This window comes from Oratosquilla oratoria, chromosome 14 (assembly GCF_046742065.1).
Source record: "Oratosquilla oratoria isolate Oo_2021 chromosome 14, ASM4674206v1, whole genome shotgun sequence".
Taxonomy (NCBI): Eukaryota; Metazoa; Arthropoda; class Malacostraca; order Stomatopoda; family Squillidae; genus Oratosquilla; species Oratosquilla oratoria.
The window spans coordinates 54,333,396-54,353,745 of record NC_134790.1 but is presented as its reverse complement, the minus strand read 5'-3'; the positions used below and the strand labels follow the sequence as shown (position 1 = coordinate 54,353,745).

The following is a 20,350-nucleotide window of genomic DNA, read 5'->3' as shown; positions in this document are numbered from 1 at the left end:
AAAATTCGCGAGTGAAAGAGAGAACGATCGATATAAGCCGTGACTATATTTTATGATGCGATTATTATTACGACACGTCATACGGCTGGCATTGGCTGCTGCCCGCGAGATTTAAGTCCCGTACCGAAGTGGTTAACAGCTTTCCTATCCCATATATCTGCAATACCTCACACACTGCCTTCCTGTCTACCCTGTCATAAGCCTTTTCCAAATACATATAGGCCCTAAAAAATCCTTACATTCTCCTAAAGTTTTCCCACAAAAATCTGATCCACACAAACCCTGTCCTAAACCCACTCTGTTCCTCACCAATTACTCCCTCTGTTCCTCTAATCCTCTCAATCAAAACCTTCCCAACTACATTTAACAAACTGATCCCTCTAAAACTACTACACTCACACTTGTCCCCTTTTCCCTTGTAAAGCGGAACTATACAGACATCCCTCCAGTCCTCCAGCACTCTACCCTCCAGTCCTCTGGCACTCTACCCTCATCTCAAACATTTAAACTTTTCCTCTCTGCCTCTCTTAAATTCCAAGTCTCTGCCCCTTACAATACCATCAGCACAATCATCTTTTTGTATCTATTCCCAGATGCCTATTTTTCATAACACTTTTTCATCCCCCAAGGCATTTACTTGCTTCTCTCAGTCTAAAATTTACTTCCACCTCCACTATTTCCTTTCCTGCCACATGTGACCCCAAATACCTAAAGCTATCCACTTCCTCCAGCCTCTCTCCTTTTAGACTTACTTCCAAGTCACTGCCATCCCCTACCCTTGTACATTTACCTTCAACTTTTTCCTATCACATACTTTCCCAAACTCTGTCTCTAACTCCCTTAATCCCTCCTCTAACCCCAACCCCATATATCTGCAAAACCTTCTAAAATAAAATGCCTTCCTGTCTAGTGTCATAAGCCTTTTCCTAATCCATACAGGCCCCCAAAACATCCTTACCTTTTCCTAAACGTTTCTCACATACCACAAAAATCTGATCTGATGGTAGCAGTGGGAAGTGCTAAGAAAATGACGGAGAGAGAAGAGGAAAATGGAGGAGAAATAAGAGGTGCAAATAGTTCTAAAAATAATGAGAACAGGTAAGGCACCTGGGTTAGATGGGTGTAATGTAGAGTATTTGAGGGAGATACAGTAATAGTGGACTGGATTGTGAAGTTATTTAACCTCTTCACTCCGGGGCACATCGCACGTCTGGCAGCATTAGCTGCCCGACGTGCGATGTTGCGTCATAATAATCACATTATAAAAAATAAAGTCAGTGCTCAATTGTTCGTTCTCTTTCACCCGTGTATTTTGATAACCATAGAAAATTGATGAAGCCAGTTTAGAGAGAATGGAAATTACGTAGGTACGACTACAATAAATATAGTCAAGATGGAGACGTCAGCAGCATCGAGTACCCACTTACTCCTCATGCATCCTACGTAGGCATCACTGTATGGAAGTGGTTAATGGGTATCTGTAAGAGGGTAGAGTGCCAGAGGGCTCAAGGAGTACCTGTATAGTTCTGCTTTACTAGGGAAAAGGAGACAAATGTGAATGTAGTAGTTAGGAAGGCTTATGGGAGTGTACTGAGAGGATTAGGGGAGGAACAGAGAAAGTAATTGGTACAGAACCCAACACAATCATGATAATAATAAAATTGCTACTATTCATTGTTCACACAGAAACTCATAAAACGTAATGTTGTCACCTTTGCTGCAACTTTTTCTGCAAACCCAATTCTTGTATTGAGTCCTGTGCCAACAGCAGTACCACCAGCAGCTAACAAATAAACACGCGGAAGACATGCCTTAATTCGGTCAATCCCAAAGGCTATCTGTTGAGCATAACCACCAAATTCTTGTCCAAGTGTGAGGGGTGTTGCATCCTGGAAAGCATAAAGAACAAAAAATAAATACATAAATATATAAAGAGTATAATTATATCCAGCACTCTACCGTCTTTTAAACAAACATTAAACAAACTCACCAGCCTGTCCATCACTACCTCCCTTTTTTAGACTCAACATGACACCCATCCAACCCAGGTGCCTTACCTACTCTCATCATCTTAACAACTGCCTTCACTTCATCTTTCCTTATTTCTCCTCCATTTTCCTCACTCATTATGGTCATTTTCTTAATGTTTCTCACTGTGCCCTTTCCCTCTCTATCCTCCTTCATGTTTAGCAATTCCCTAAAACACACTGCTCATCTTCCTCTTACTGCCTTCTCTTCCATTACCATCTCTCCATCTGCACCTTTTACCTTTTCTTCTCCACTTGATTTGCCTCCTCTTCCTCTCTCAATTTCTCCCCAAAACATCTTTTCATTACTGTCAATTTTTTTTGTCATACTCTTACTCTATTTCACATTGGCTCTCCTCTTTGCCTCCTTTATCTTATGCTTTACTTCTCTTCTCTTTTCTTTATACCTATGATCGTCTGGTTTTATTTTGTTACCAATCTGCAAATGCTTGCTTCTTCTCTTCTACAACCTTCTCTGCTTCATCATTCCACCACTCGCTACCCTTTCTTCTATTTCCTCCCATCCTCCTTGTTCCACACACCATCTTTGTACACCTTGTGAGGTCAGGAGGCAAATGTGACCTCACATACGGAGTGAGCCAAGGGTACAGACCTCTCCCAATGTTCCCCTTTCTCATGTCAAGGGTGCTACTTAAGTAGCACTCACTACTCTTATTTGTATCTACTGAGGAGGATTGCAGTTTGCAATCGAAATATATAGATTCCCCGTCTCCAGTCTTTTCTACTCCAACAGTGGTTTTAACATGATTGACATCTGCGTAGAGCTGATGGCACAAACACATCACACCCGCTACACTACATAGCAGAACACCCACACACACCAAGAAACATTAAAACTACACCCAAAGACCTTTATCACGCACAGATACTCTCTTCTCTTCCTCCACAACCACCAAATACCAGCCTCCGGAAACATATTCATAATCATATCACTCACCGCTCCATTAACACACTGAAAGACAACACACTGCTGCATGCCAGACCCCCTGATATCCACCCTTCTGAATCCTCTCTCCCACGAAAGGACAGAGTCCACTTGGCCAGACTGCGATGCGGTCACCACCCAGCACTTCTAAGCTACCAGAAGAGGCTGGACGACTGTGTTGTGAACAGCTGCCCAGGATGTAACACTTCACCCCATACCATACAACACATAATAGAAGACTGCATTATACACAATCATGCACGCAAACAACACAACATACACTCTATAAAGGATTTGTGGGAAAACCCAGTTTCGGCTGTGGCCTTCCTTGGGGAGACGGGACTGCTCGGACAGACAGTCTAGGGAACGACAACAACAACAACAACATGATTGACAAATGTGGGATTACATTTTTCACCTGTAATATATATATACATATATATTTATATATATATACATATATATTTATATATATATATATATATATATATACAGACGCTCCTCTACTTACGTTCATTCGTTTTACGTTTTTTCGATTTTACGTTTGAACTGACTAAAAAAAAATTGTAAAAAAAAAAATTTTGAGTGAATTTTTTAGTTTAGCGCACTCTCCGTAGTTCAAACAATACTTACGCATGACGCTGCATCCATTGTTTACATTGCACAAACGACAGACTGAAAGTGCCTTGCCTCAACCTCCTCCTCCCCTCCTCCTCCACCATCTCAATTTATGTTGCTTGAATTTAATTTATTTGAAATTAATGTTATTATTTTACAATGTTATGTGTATAATTAATGATTTAGGGGTGTTTTGTAAGATACGGTAATAGAATTTACGGATGTATAGTACAGTAACAACTTACGTTCATTTTCAACTTACGTTCGGCCGTTCAGAACGTAACTAAAACGTAAGTTGAGGAGCGTCTGTATATATATATATATATATATAATATATATATATATTATATATATATACATATATATATATATATATATATTTTTTTTTATAGAGTGGTGTCTGGAAAACATTGGACAAGATAATAGTGTGCGCAAAAACCATACAAGAATTTAAGAACAAACTAGATGCTGAGAGATACAAAGACAGGTCACTACAACCATAGCTTCCCTTCCCATACAATACAAATAGATAAATACAACTAAGCAGTCAAAAACCCAATAAAGACTGCAGTGCAAAATTTCCCAAGTGAAATATGAGTCCGTCCTAGGGTTATCTGTTACTTGATGCCTGAAGAGTAAGTCATTTGCAAGAAAGTAGGCAAATAACTGACCTTATGCTTGCAAAACCTTAATATATTCCTTCACACTAAAACAAAACTTACCTGAGTGTGGGTGCGACCAATCTTGATGATATCAGTGAATTCCTTAGCTTTTTCATCAAGGGCCTTGTGCAGTTTCTCTAGACCAGGCAGTAATGTCTTATGAATTTCCACAGCAGTAGCAATGTGCATAGCAGTTGGATAAGTATCATTGGAACTCTGTTAAAATGGAAGGTAAAATATATATATATATATATATATATATATATATATATATATATATATATATATATATATATATATATATATATATACGAAGTGAATTTCAACATTAAGAAATGTAGTATACTGGAATTTGAAAAAAGCAAAAATAGAATCTAGGGTCAATATAAAATCGGTACAAATGAAGTTAAAAAAGTAAACTCAGAAAGGGACCTAGGAGTAATTATCTCAAATGACATGACACCAAACATGTTAACCCCTTCCATACGGTGCCGCACACGTAGGCGTCATGGACTTAGATCTCGGTGGCAGCAGCCAATGCCAGCCGTACGACGTGTCGTAATAATACTCGCATCATAAAATATAGTCACCGCTTATATCGATCGTTCTCTCTTCACCCGTGAATTTTGATAACCATAGAAAATGCGATTACAAAAGAATTAGAAAGAATGTCATTATGGAGGGGCGACTACAATAAATATAATCAAGACGCCGATATGGCAGCCTCGCGAATACACTCGCTCCCCATGACGCCTACGTGTGCGGCACCGTATGGAAGGGGTTAACAAGATAGTTGGAAAAACTTGTAACTTAATAAGATCATTGAAAGTGGCCTTTGACTACATGGATGAGGAAATGGTAAAGATACTAGTTACACTGGTATGACCAAAATTTCAATATGCAGCATCTCTATTGACACCTAAAATATATATATATATATATATATATATATATATATATATATATATATATATATATATATATATATATATGTAGCTATTGTAAGCGAAACCGGTCAGGAATAAACTCGATAATCAGATAAAGACCCGTGTTTCCCCCTCCACCTTTCCCATAATATATATATATATATATATATATATATATATATATATAATATGTATATATATATATATATATATATATATATATATATATATAAGATTGAAGGTGAATGAAGTAGACGAGGAGAAATGGGAGAATTTTACGCCTTAACGTTTCGACCCGCAGGGTCTTGATCACACAGCTAACAACTCAAACGTAACCGGATATTTTATACACGTATCCGGTTACGTTTGAGTTGTTAGTTTTGTGATAAAGACCCTGTGGGTCGAAACGTTAAGGCGTAAAATTCTCCCATTTCTCCTCGTCTACTTCATTCACCTTCAATCTTATTTGTCATAATATAGTCTATATATATATATTATATATATATATATATATATATTTATATATATTTATATATATACACATATACACCTATCCCCCAGCTATCACACGTTCAGCTATCGCACATACTTGAAAAGCTGACACATTTCCATATCGCGCATCAAACTGGCTGCTATCATGCGCCTCTAGCCCAAATTTTCATATCTCTGCTATCACGCGCCCCCGTGACATCACGGGGGCGCAGCCATCTTTGTTGGCTTGAGCTGCACGCTGATTGGTCAAGGGTTGGTCATGTACAGGACACCACACTGCTCCTACACAATGCGATGTGTGTGAGTGTTGGCACATGATAGCTGCAACATTGTTTGTAGAAGTGACTTGTAACTTGTTCTCAGCCCCCACTCCATGAATAAGTGAGTACTACAGTACATACAGTATTCAATCTCTTGTTGAACACTTCTGGAAAAATGTAACCCAAAAGACAATTCACCATACATAGCACACAATAGCCACATGAGACAAAGCCAGTCAGTGTGTGACTGTTCTTTAGTGTAAGTTTTTTTTCACATTGTCACCAAATTTCTTAGTTTTTTCTCAGTGTTCACTGACTTTTGGGGTGTGCCCTGCCCTTTGTGTGATGCCTGGAAATCACACAGTGCATGATAACATTGTGAAAGTGATTGAACTGCACAAAGTGGGAAAGAATAATTGAGAAATTGCCAAGGCAACAGGTGTGACTGAGTGTACTGTGTCCTGACTTCTAACAAAATGGCACACAGGTGGAGGGGTTGATATTATACCCCCCCACACACAAACATACCAGGGGCAAGGCCCTGAAGATTTCACCGAAGGCGTTAAGGCTCGCAGAACATCATTTACATCATTTGGACCTTAACCCTTCTACAACTGCGAAGGAATTGAAGGAAAAGAACCTTAAGCTTTTCTGTGCCATCTCCATCTGGACAATTCAGGGAAATATTCAGCAGCAGTTAAATTACTCAAAAGTGAAAGCATGTGTGAAGCCCCTCATCACTGTGAAACAATGGCACCACCATGTCTAATTTGCCAAGGATTATAAAGACTGGGATATTATTCAGTGGTGTAAGGTCCTTTAGACTGACTAAGTGACCTTTTATGTAAGTGAGAGCAAGGAAACAAAGGTGTGGGAGTCTCCTACCATGTCAGCATGTGACCACGCTTGACAATGACAAGCGTTAAGCACCCACCCTATCTTATGGTGTGGGGTGCCCTTGGCTATGGTGATTTGGGGAACCTTGTAATACTCCCTAAGGGCCAAACTGTCAACTCTGTCAGAGAATTTAGGAGATTTTCACAAAAACCGGGTGTGAGATCCTTCAGCAGGATGGTGCCCCTTGCCACACCTCAAGGGCGGCCAAAAAATGGCTCAGTGATAGTGAAGCTGACTACATAGAGCAGTGGTTCTTAACCCCTGGGTCGCGACCCAAATTTGGGTCGCCAAGCCATTTTATTGGGTCGCTAAGGGTTTGCAGAAAATAATTATTTTCCCACTACAAATATATTATAATTATATACTGTAATAATTAAAATACATGATGCCTAGTTTTAGGATTCTAAGCAGACCATGATTAAATAAAAACTCCAAAGCAGAAAATTTATTTGTAGGCTTGGGTCACGATGCTTGATTTGTGCAAAATTTTGGGTCGCGATGCTTGATTTGTACAAAATTTTGGGTCGCTGCCAAAAAAGGTTAAGAACCACTGACATAGAGGATTGGCCTGGTCAGACACCTGATATTTCCCCCCATAGAAAACTTACAGGGTATCATGAAGGCACACCTTCATCAAGGACACATCTACAATTCCCAAGCTTGAGATAGCCATACAGAAGGTGTGGAAGGAAATTCCTGCTTCCCACTGTCAGAACTTGGCCAATTCTGTCCCCAAAAGACTCCAGCAGGTCATCAAGGACATGGTAGGAATAACTGAGACATGGTTAAATGGTAAAGAGTTCGAAGCTGAATTTAATATTGCGGGATTTAAACACTTTCATCAGGATAGAAACCACAAGAAAGGTGGGGGTGTTCTATTGTACGTTAAAAACAATGTTCATGCTTGTGTTTTAGAGAAAGTGAAACAGGATGCATATGACAGTTTGTGGGTTGAGTTAACCCAAACAAATGGACAAAAAATGAATATAGGTGTAATATATAGGCCAAAGACATTATCACTAGCAGACGACAAACTGTTATTTCAAGAACTGTCTAGTTTCTGCAACCGGGATTTATTGATAATGGGTGATTTCAATTTTACTGACATTGATTGGATGACCCTTGAACATATAGGTAGTCGCTTGATTGATTTTCTTGGTGACAATTACTTAATTCAGCATGTAAAAGAGCCCACAAGATATGGAAACTTACTCGATCTTTTGATCACTAGCCGCGAAAGCATGGTAACTGATGTAGAAGTCGGTGAATCTGTTGCAAATAGCGATCACAACTTAGTCAGATTCAAACTCCTAAACAATTTTAGAATAGATACTTGTGCTTCTAAAATACCCGATTTCAGTAAAGCTCAGTTCATAGGACTACGTCAGGAGCTTCAGCTTACAGATTGGGAGGCAAAATTAAACGAAAGGCCTGTAGATCAGATGTGGGAAATATTTCAAAATACGCTCACTAACATGATTCAAACTTACATTCCTTTTAAGGACAGACGTCCCCCAAATCAGGCTCGCCCAAAGTGGCTCGACAAAGAAACTGAAAAAAGTATTGCTAAAAAGAGACAGGCTTATAAGAAATATAAGTGCTCGGGTGCACATAATGACTATGAAAGTTATGTATCAATACAGAGAGATTTAAAAAAGACAATAAGAAAAAGAAAACGACAATACGAAATGAACATCGCTGATAAATCCAAAGAGAATCCCAAAGAATTCTATAGTTACATTAGAGATAAAAAGGTTGTTAGGAATCACATTGGTCCACTATTATCTGCTGACGGTCAACTTGAATATTCAAATGAAGGAATGTGTAATATCTTAAACAATTATTTTAGCTCGATATTCGTAAACAAAACACCTCAAAGTGAATTCCAAACTGAAACCTGTGAAAAGTCTGGGGTAAACTTACTCACTACGGTAAATATAACAAAAGAAAAAATTAAAAGGTGTATAGACAAACTCAAAGTTAATAAAACACCAGGGCCTGACGGTTGGCATCCAAGAATCTTAAAGGAAATGAAAAATGAGATTGTTGTTCCATTAGAAATTATTTTCAAGAAATCCATCATATCCGGAGATGTCCCAAGAGAATGGAAGCTAGCTAACGTTACTCCCATATTCAAAAAAGATGACAAAAAGAAACCAAATAACTATAGGCCTATAAGTTTGACTTCAATCGTAGGAAAAATAATGGAAACTATCATCAGAGATGCTATCGAATATCATTTAGAAAGTAACCGTTTGATAAATGATAGCCAGCATGGTTTCAGACGAAAACGTTCTTGCGTGACTAACTTAATCGAATTCTACAACACAGTTATCTCGAATTATGACAAAAGAAACAATATAGATTTAATATATCTAGACTTTGCAAAAGCTTTTGATACCGTCCCACACGAAAGACTACTTACTAAATTAGCTTTGCATGGAATAAGTGGTAGCCTATTAGGTTGGACTAGTAATTGGTTGAAAGGTCGAAAACAGAGAGTTGTTTTAAATGGAAAAACTTCTGGATGGAAAAGTGTTGCAAGTGGAGTTCCTCAGGGTTCCGTTCTTGGGCCACTTCTATTCATGGTATATATAAATGATATAGACCATGGACTAAAATCTACTGTTTCCAAATTTGCTGATGATACAAAACTGTGCGGAGTGGCAAATGATCACTCAAACCAATTAGATATTCAAGAAGATTTAGATAAATTACAGCAATGGTCTGAAAAGTGGCTAATGAAATTTAACACAAGTAAATGCAAGGTAATGCACATAGGTAAAAATAACAGTAAGTACGATTACAAGTTATTTGGAAATTCCTTAACAAAAGTGGATAGTGAAAAAGATCTCGGCGTAATTATCAGTAACGACCTCAAATCATCCAAGCAGTGTATTTCAGCCTCTGAGAAAGCAAATAAGATTCTGGGATTGATTGCGCGATCTTTTGATTTCAAAAGTCCATCACTCATTAACAAACTATATAAATCGTTAGTTTGTCCACATTTGGAATATGCTGTTTCCGTATGGTCACCGAATCTCATTAAAGACATTGACAGACTGGAAAAAGTACAACGGCGAGCCACAAAACTGATTCCAAATATCAAAAATAAATCATACGAAAATCGACTTAAGCACATGAATCTGTTTTCCCTAAAAAAGTGTAGACTCAGAGGTGACTTGATACAGGTCTTTAAGATTTTAACCACTTCACTACGGGACTTAAATCTCGCGGGCAGCAGCCAATGCCAGCCGTACGACGTGTCGTAATAATACTCGCATCATAAAATATAGTCACGGCTTATATCGATCGTTCTCTCTTTCACCCGTGAATTTTGAAAACCACAGAGAATGGGATTAAGAGCAGATTAGAGAGAATGTAAAAACACAGGGGGGACTACAATAAATATAATCAAGACCCCGATATGGCAGCGTCGCGAAGCCACTTGCTCCTCATGACGCCTATGTGTGCGGCACCGTATGGAAGGGGTTAAAGGGAATTGACAACATCAAAAGTGACAAAATTTTCACATTGAATGAGAATCAGACAAGAAACAATGGTCTCAAACTCTCCGGAAATAGATTCAATTTGGAAGTAGGTAGAAACAACTTTGCCAACCGTGTAGTTAATGAATGGAATAAACTTCCTGCACAGGTAGTGCAGTGTATTTCAGTTTGAAGCTTTAAGAATCATTTAGATAAATACCTAAGTAAGATGCTGTAATGATTATAATTTATCTTATATTATTTGTTTTTGTTTTGTTATAATTTGTCTGTCTGATTTTCATTTATTATTAGTTATATGTCAATTTATTATCATTTACTATTTACCTGTTTGTTTATTATTTTAACTATACCTATGCATTTATTTATGTATTTTATTTGTTATTTACATTATTATAGTTTTTATTTATTTTTTTATTATTATGATTCTTTTTTTTTTTTTGCATCCGACCTAGATATGGATCAAAAGGTCTCCTGTCGGCATGCTCCGCCTTTGTAATCCTTTGTGTGTTTAATTATTTTTTGTAATTTTTTAAAATAATGATGAAATTTTGTCTGTATATTTCCTGACTATGCAATAAGATCCGCGCTGACTGTAGTTGTCGTACACCGCTTGGAAGCCATCACGTTATGTATTACTCTTGTAAAAACAACAGTGAATGTGAAATAATAGCACAAAACACAGAAACTGACACATGGGCCGAGGGAGTAAACAGAACTGAATAATGAGCTGGAACAAGTTTCATTGGGTGACCAATGGAGTATGGTTGGCACTGCAATCGTGGTGCATTTGTTTACGGTTTGGTTATCACATAATCAAGTGCCTACATTGAAAAATGAGTGAGTGGTATCAATTCAAAAGGATTGTATAAACAAAATACTGGATTTTGAACCATCATATAGTGAGTGAAACCTGTATTTTTTATGTGGTTGTACATGAGTTACCCCAGGATTCTGTGAACTGGTTTCATCGTGTTTTCCGTGTTTATTATTACTCAGAGTAATAGAGAATGAGTAATACAGCAGTGACTTTATATTTCAAAATGGGAGTAGTGTGATGCATCGTTCATATGGCAGCCAATGCTGCACACAAGAATTTGACTCATACTGAAGTGGTTAACATTATGCCAACAGCACAGCGCATATATATCCTGATATGATTTGCAACATCACATTGTACCTACCTGACTCTTGTTAACATGATCATTAGGATGAACTGGTGTTTTGGACCCAAGTTCTCCTCCAAGAAGTTCAATTGCTCGGTTTGCTATCACTTCATTGGTATTCATATTAGACTGTGTGCCAGAACCCTAAAAATATACAAAAGAGTTAATCATAATAATAATATTAATACCACAAGAGTCATGCATTTTTTCATGGCTACAGATTAACCCACAATTTAAAAAAAAAATCACTTTTACTATGCTATCTGGACAATTCAGGGGTGAGGAAGTATGTATGAGAAAAAAAAATTGAGGTGGTGAGGAAGTATGTACGAGAAAAAAATTGACACAGCCCGAAGGGATTTCTCCCAGTCTTCTCTTTTTCTGCATGAGGGGACAGAGGGGGGGGGGGTGGATGTGCTGTGTCTTGCGACACTGCTTCTGACCCAGGGCAGTGGACAGGATGCAGGGATGACCCGTCATCCAGGAGGTGCCAAGATAGGAGGGAGGGAGGAGGGTGGAGGGGAGTGGAATATATAGGAAATAGATGGGGGAGAGTGGTTTCTGTGCCTTTCTCTTTTTGGCTACCCCCCGTGTAAGGGAGAAAGAGCTTTTGGTATATGTATGTACTATGCCATTCTGCTACCCTCCTTTAATCTCTCTCACTAATAAATTGTTGCCTTGTAACAGTTTGTGGGCCCTCCCACAGACCTCTGGAAAGAATCATTGGACTTGTCAGTGCTCTGTTAATGTGGAACTATTTTCATGTCACCAGCTGAAACTGGTAGGGAAAAGGGAGCAGTCAGCAGTAATCAACTCCCCACATGTGAAAAACTTATGAAATACAATTGAAGTTGATTGAGATCCTGGATCTAGTCTGAAGACTGTCAGCCCCTCAGGGCTGCAACTCCTGTTAAAGGAGAAGGAATTGACAGATTTTAAAAATGGGCAGCAGCAGCAGCATCATTAACCATCTTGTAGGACCACCATATGTAGGCACCCATCATTGGTTCTTTTGTCTTTCATCATCTCTGTGACTTGATCTTTTAGGTGTCATACCCCAAAGATTAGAAACAATGGTCATTGCCAATGACACACTAAATACTGCAAACTTTGTTCTGCCTAATGGCAAACAATTTAATTTGTCCGAGGCATAAGCCTCATACTGAAGTTTGGATTACCTAAATAGTCCCTCTGCTATAATAATGAATGACACAGATTTTGATCTGGTTAAGAACACAACATCAGCTATGGTGGGGGGCCTCACACTGAAAGGTTTAAGTGCTATTCTTATTTTCACTTTTATTATCCAAGATTCAACTAACATATATCTTGGAACTTAGCTAAAATTCTAGAATTATTTCCCAATGACATAAAATATCAGTGGATTGAGCTAGTGCAGGGAAGTGGGAGTTGAACCGTTTGCAGATGACACTGAGCTTGTGGCAAGGTCAGAGGAGGATCTAAGGCAGTTGGATGACAGAGTTTGGAAAGGTACATGATTTAGAGAAATTGAAAGTAAATGTAGATAACAGTAAGGTGATGAGATATACAAAGGGAGAGGGTGGCATCAAGTTGGAAATAAGTCTTAGAGGAGGCAGGCTAGAGGAAGTGGATAGTTTTAAGTATTTATGGTTACATGTAGCAAGGTGTGGGGGTGGACATAAAATGTTGAGTGAGGTAAGCAAGTAAATGTCTTGGGATATTAAAAATTGCCCTGAGAAATAGGTATCTGGAACTGGATGTAAAGAAAAGATTATATGAGGGGGTTATTGTGTCTATGGGGCAGAGACTTGGAATCTATGAGAGGCAGAAAGAAATTAAAATGTGCTGAGAAGTGTCTAAAGAACTATGGTATTGGTTACAAGGTTGGATAGTGGGAAATGAGGTAAGGAGAGCAGAGATAGAAAATGAGCTAGTAGATTGAGCTGATGAAAAACTACTGGAATGATTTGAGTACATGGAAAGTATGAATGAAGAAAGATTGGTAAAAAGAGTGAGGAAAGCAGAGGTGGACAGAGTAAACTTGAGGCAATGACCAAGTATGAGATGGATAGATGGGGTGAAAGGGGCTTTGAGCAAGAGGGGAATGTCTGTTGAGCAGAGAAAGGAGAAGGCAGGGGATAGATATGAGAGGAGGATGGTTGTGTATAGATATTTTGATGCACCCCAAAGATATTTTCTCTCCTCTATTTTTGCATGAAGGGAGAAGGAGGGAGGATTGCCATATAATTGAAGAGGCCCTGCTATGGATGTGTTGTGTCTTACTACATAGCTTTTGACCTCAGCAGAGGACAGATGATATGGATTACCCCTCATCTACAAGGCGTTAAGATGAGAGGGAAACAAAAAGGTGGTGAATGGAGGTGGAATGGGTGGTATTGATTGATCAATTCATTGTTTTTAGCACCACAACATCATGGTCATAAGATGCCACTACAAAATGGCAGGCTGATACATTATAAATAAAATTTGGGTATGGTAAAAAAAAAAATTAAAATCACCCAAAACATTAATGTAGTACTGGGAAATGGGGGGAGTTTATAAAATAATCAGAATGAAGACATTTAAAAGTGGAGCTATAATTTCTTTAAAAGACCAGCGTTCTCTATGAACATGAGTACCTCATGCCCTAGGGAAAGGGCCTCCTTTCCAAGTATTTGTAAGATACAGATGTTACTGTAACAACAGCAGAGGTATTGCTCTCACAGGTCCACTCAGACTGGGACACTATTAGAAAGTGTCATACTGTTAGGGGGACTAAGCAGTCATTGCAGAAAGGTTTCCCAGAACATGAGGTTACTACATGTGAGATGCTTGTGGCCCATCCAGAGACAGGTCAGTGCAGTCTCTGAGGGGGCACCCTTGCATTTGTATACATGTCCACAGTCAAAAAGTATAATAGATTATTTCCCCTATCTTAGTAGTAGTTATCAAAGCCTCCCACCTGCTCTGGCAATTAGCAAGAACTGCTACCCATATAATGGAGCACATGTCATGAAATAGAATATAGCTGAAAGGAGCAATCAGAGTTGCCACCTCTTTAGCTAGCCTATCAGCCTTCTCATTTCCTGAAATTCCCACATGCACTGGAACACAGCACTGGAGTAGGTAGAGCCACTGAAAAACTAATAAAACAAGAGGATGAAGGGAAGGACAGGAGTAAAAAAATAATTTTTAAAGTTAGGATAATGGCAGATAGCTCTACCATAAAAATAGAGACAACATAGGGAGGCTACTGCCTTGACAGAATGAACAAAATATAACACCATATCCAACTCCAGCATCAGACTTTGCACCATCTGTAGATACTAGGATGGAGTCAGAATATGTGGAACAGTGTTCTAGGAATAATGTATGGTACTTATAATCTGGATGCTTGCTAGCCGAGCAAGTTAAGACATCATTACCTGCAACTGAGGTCAAGGTGATGTTGGTTCAAACTCTGCCACCAGCAAGTTGAACCAAGGGCATGGTTCATCAAATTCCATGCACCATCCTAGCCTCCTGATGGGGGAGTTTTATGACATTAAACCAAATCACTTATAATCTGGTAACAAATTTTCATTAGGAATAGCAGGGCTGCAGACACTGGGGAATTGTAAGTACCTAGTCTCAAGATCTCACTTTATCAACTTCAACTATATTTCTTACACTTTTTCATACATGGAGAGCTGACAACCACTACTCCCCTGTCATTCCCATTTTCAACCAGTAACATGCAAACAGTCCCACACACATGAGCAGCAATCGAAGAAGGACATCTCCAGAATACACTCCGGGATGCTATTTAGAGATTTGCCGACGAACGATTTTGGAATCAACCAACCCACCTGGTTGTTTACATAAAACAGAAAGGGAGTTACATAGTTAGAGTGACCAACAATGTAGTCTTTGTATCTTTATTCATTTATTCTTTTTTCACAATCAGTGACAATAATGGAAGGGAAAAAATGAAGGATTTAAGGAAAAAGAACCTACAAAAAGATGTCTAGACGTAAATATAATTGAGTCTCCATTTGGAGTAATACAAGAAAAAAAAAAAAAAAATACTTGAACGAGACCCCAAAGACATACCAAATGTTTGATAGAAATGTCTTCTCGGGATTCAACAGGAACAATAGCAATATGTATAGAGGGATAGATATGGAAAGAGAACCCAGGTTTAAAAATATAATGAGAAATAGGGAAATCAATTAATTATTAGATGAAAAATTTGAATTCAAATGTGAATGCAAAAGTATATATAAAGTAGCCTTATTAAGAATGGCCAATGAAGAAAATAACAGAGAAAAATATAAAATTGAAAAATGAAGATATGAATAGGAATGAGGCATTAAAGAAAGAGATGAAGGATCAAATACAGGCAGTGACTGAGAAAGTTGAAAAGATCTGAGAAAATGACTTCCAAGAAAAAAAGAAACAGTGGAGGGTAGAACAGGAAAGTCAAAAATTATCTTTTAAAGAAATAGTGGAACAAGGAGAATGCTAAGGAAACGGTTATCCAAGTAATTAAAGAGAAAGGTAATTTGGTTGGGGATACAGTGGACAAAAAAGGATGCATTGTAATCTATGGTATTAGAAAAAAGCACTGTGTTCCTAGGTATCAGAGAGAGAAAAAAAAAAAATTGCTAAAAATTCTGAAAGATTCAAGAGGAGGGTCAAACTTAAGATAAAGTCGAAGAAACTTATAGAATAGTAGATAATCAAAAGAAAAACAATATAGGCCACTAAAAGTAAAACTTAGGTCACAAATGATTGCAGAGGAAGTACTATCTTGAACAGCAAAACTAGCAAGCAGCGAACAACACAAAAATATATGGATAGAAAAGAAATGAGTGATGAAGAGAAAGAAAAAGAAAAGGAGCTTAGAAATGAAGTGAATGAAACAAATGAAGAAAAAAAAACTGAGACTGAAAAGAATGACTTTATTTTGGAAAGTGGTGCACCTGAGTCTGAGAAAATGATATATCATGAAAAAGGACAGACAGATGAGACAGAAAAGGATGAGAGAGAAAAAAATTAAAATTAGCCTATACCAACATAGATGGAATGATCTCAGGACTAAATGAACTAAATGACTATCTGGCATTAGAAAAACTGGACATAATGGGAATAGTAGAAACTAAACTAAAAGGTAATTTACCACCAAATACTGTGGGAGAAAGTCTATACAACTGTTGGATGAAGAATAGAAAGGAAAAACAAGGAGGGGGAGCATTATTTCTGACCAGGAAAGAGTGACAAAGTTAACAGAAGGAAAAAAACAATGTAGAAACAATTATGATAAAAGTGGAAAGCAACCACATGAAAAGTAGAAAATTTGTAGTAGTGTATGTACCCCCCAAAACACAGTCATGGACAGAACAAGATCATTCCAAATTGTTAGAAGATATTAAGTACGAACTGACTGATATACTGAAAGAAAGAGGAAATACATATGTTGAGAAGAAATGACAGTAAAGGGTGGAGAAGCATGCTATTCGAAATGACAATTGAATACACAATGACTTAGTGGATAAAGGAAAATACCAGATACAGAATCAATGAGGAACCTTCAAGACTGCATTTAATACTTACAACAGAACCTGAAATAGTAGACAGAATAGATTACAAAACACCAATAGGAAAGAGTGACCATGTACTAATAGAATTTGAATTAAAAGAGCAAATAGACCTAAGAAGAAATGAGAAACATAGAATAGGAAGACCAATGTACAACAAAACGAATTTTGAGCAACTTAAAAAATTCTTTTGTAATGCAAACTGGGAAAAATTCCTAAAGAAAGAAACAAGGATAGAAGAGAAATGGAATATACTGAAAGAAATTTATAATGAGGGAGTGAACAAATATGTACCACAACAAAAGCAAAAGAGAGCATACATACAGAACTGGTACAACAAAAAATGTAGTGAAGCTAATACATACATACATACATATACCAAAGGCTTTTTCACCCTACATCGGGGGTAGCCACAAAGAAAAAGGCATAGAAACCAATTCCACCCATTCCATTTCCTATATATTCCACTCCCCTCCACCCTACTCCCTCCCTCTTATCTTGGCACCTCCTGGATGACGGGTCATCCCTGCATCCTGTCCACTGCCCTGGGTCAGAAGCAGTGTCGCAAGACACAGCACATCCATAGCAAGGCCGCTTCATAAATTCGGTGACCCCCCCTCTCCGTCCCCTCATGCAGAAAAGGAGAAGATGGGGAGAAATCCCTTCGGGCTGCGTCAATTTTTTTTCCATACATACTTCCTCACCCCCCATCCCCCACCCACTCCCCCTCATGCATCATAGCATCATCTATACACAACCCCTCTCCATTCACCCCTATCTTCTGTCCTCTCCCGTCCTTCCTCCACAGACATTCCTCTCTTTTGTAATGCCCCTTTCACCCCATCCATCCATCTCATCCTAGGACACCCCCTCATTGTAGGAAAGAGGCCAAACGCAGAGTATGGATCCAATATATTTGACGTTTTGCCCAGCAGGGCTTCTTCAGAAATAACATAGTTGGGAGACATTTTACTCCTTATATAGCCCGAGTTTGCAGGGAGAAACAAACATTAAAATGGTGTACACACAATTTGTGCAACTTGCTTGTTACCTGGTTATTAAAATTGCCAATGGTCTATTTATTGCAAAAAATCCATTATTCTGATTTATATTATCAATAAGGGATATAAACGCAGATTCAAAACATCTACGTTTCATTGTATGGTTTTCATATTTTATAATCTTGGAATAATTCCAGTCAGCATTGTGGCCTGTATCAAATCTGTGTTTAACAATGGCATTATTCATATTGTATATTTTCATATCATATTTATGTTCTAATATTCTCTTATCAATACCACGGAAACTTTCACCAATGTAAACCTTTTCACAACCTAGACATGGCACACAATAAATACCTGCTTGACGAATATTTTCCCTGCTCTTATTTTTCTTACCGTAAATAGAACCGAGGGTAGTAATTACCAAATACCATAACTGTGAATCTACCGGATAAAGAATTACCATATAAGGAGGACTCACTGTATCTGGAATAACTTAGATAATGAAACAGTGTGTGCAAATACTATTCAAGATTTTAAGAAAAAACTTGATGCTGAAAGATACAAAGACGGGTCACCACGAGCATAGCTCAATCTTGTATAATACAACTAGGTAAAATAATAAAACACAGAAAACAGTCCAAAATTTCTTCTCAGAGAGATTGTTGGGAGGGTCCACGGACCATTACCAGCCATTATGGGGCTGCAGTTTTTTCACAAAGTGAAAATGGAGGCAACATTAATTAAATTACATTTCAAAACTTCAAAGTAATGGCCCATGTCTATCTTTTTATATTTGTTCTGACAAATGTGAAGTTCCCTAAAGGAGGTGGCATATTTCAGTGATACAGAACATTTATCCTTGAGTACAGGATGGTAAAGGAAAGATAGTGGGGGGTTCCATACGGATATCACTGAAGTCCGTAATGAACCAACTGTACAAACCTTTAGCAGCCAATACCACAACTGGGTCTGTTTCTATCCCTGTTATAAAACTGTCAGACATTTCCATAAACTGATTTAGTAAATTTGAAGAAAGTAGAGGATGTGAAGTGGTGGAGGTAAATGACCTTTGGCTGTTGGGCCTAGCAATGATCCTGTGCCTTGCTGCATTGCATCTGACCCAACCAGTGGGCATAGGGCAGGAATGACCCTTTATACTAAAGGAGTTACAATTTAAGATTATCCCTTCCCCCTATGGGAAAACAAACAAGTGTTTGGATGGGTATGGGATGGGTGTGGAATGGGTGAGGGTGGGACCATACCTTGGATAGCTACCTCACTTTAAAGGGGAAAAAGCCCTTTAGTATATAGATAGATAGTAAATTTGAAACAGGGCTTTATATTCCAACCATCTAATCATGCTTGGAAATTAAATAAAAAGTACATGTAAAAGTAAAACTTGCTCTACTTACTGTTTGCCAAATAACAAGTGGGAAGTGTTCATCATAGAGTTCTCCACTGATAACCTCATCAGCTGCTTTTGAGACAGCTTCTGCAACTGTTGGGTCCAAGCCAAATTCTTTATTCACTTCTGCAGCAGCCTTTTTTAAAATTCCAAAGGCTTTGATCACAGGAAGCTGATGTGGGAAAAGAAAATACTACCAAGTGAATTAAAAGCTACTGATTATAAGGAATATGTAATCACAGGATTTAACTAAAGTTGTATAATACATGTATGTGTGTGTGTGTGTGTGTGTGTGTGTGTGTGTGTGTGTGTGTGTGTGTGTGTGTGTGTGTATATATATATATATATATATATATATATATATATATATATATATACAGTAAAAGCCCTGGTATCCGGCCTTCTTGTATCCGGCACTTCAAATAACCGGCATATTTTTCACGAAAATCGAAAAATTGTGATAAAGATAGACGTATACAAAAAAAAAAAAAAAAAATCCCGCGTGTGTTTAAAATCCCTGCGCGTGGTTGTAGTTGCTCTCGCCGCCACCAGGGTTTCTCAGTGGTGCTTTCACTTAAGCAGAAGAAGGTGGATATATGTAGAAGATTGAAGAAAGGCGAAAATATAAAAATACTAAAGGAAGAATACGGCATTGGGTCGTCTACCATTTACGATATCAAGGCCCAATCCAAAAAACTAAGAGAGTTTGCGAAGTTGAGTGACACGCCTGAAGCTGGAGAAAATCGCCACACACTACAACATAAACGTGTGGAAATGCTAGACAAAGTGTTGTACCGGAAGCCACGTTGTTTTAAAAATCTAATATAACTTGCCAGTGGATTATCGCCCACAAAATAACCCATGGATGGACTCAGAAACA

At 38.1% G+C, this 20,350-nt stretch overlaps 1 protein-coding gene across 6 annotated transcripts in view; it reads right to left on the bottom strand.

Annotated features, from left to right (window-relative positions):
• Positions 1-20,350, bottom strand: part of LOC143032875 (fumarate hydratase, mitochondrial-like) — a 122,952-nt gene that overhangs the window by 48,572 nt on the left and 54,030 nt on the right. For all 6 annotated transcript variants that reach the window (XM_076198065.1, XM_076198067.1, XM_076198066.1 and 3 more), the window contains 4 exons: positions 19,478-19,642; positions 11,519-11,644; positions 4,314-4,469; positions 1,713-1,889 (listed from right to left, as the gene is read on the bottom strand). In XM_076198065.1, coding sequence (XP_076054180.1) covers positions 1,713-1,889; positions 4,314-4,469; positions 11,519-11,644; positions 19,478-19,642 — 624 coding nt within the window. The remainder of the gene's footprint in view (positions 1-1,712; positions 1,890-4,313; positions 4,470-11,518; positions 11,645-19,477; positions 19,643-20,350) is intronic.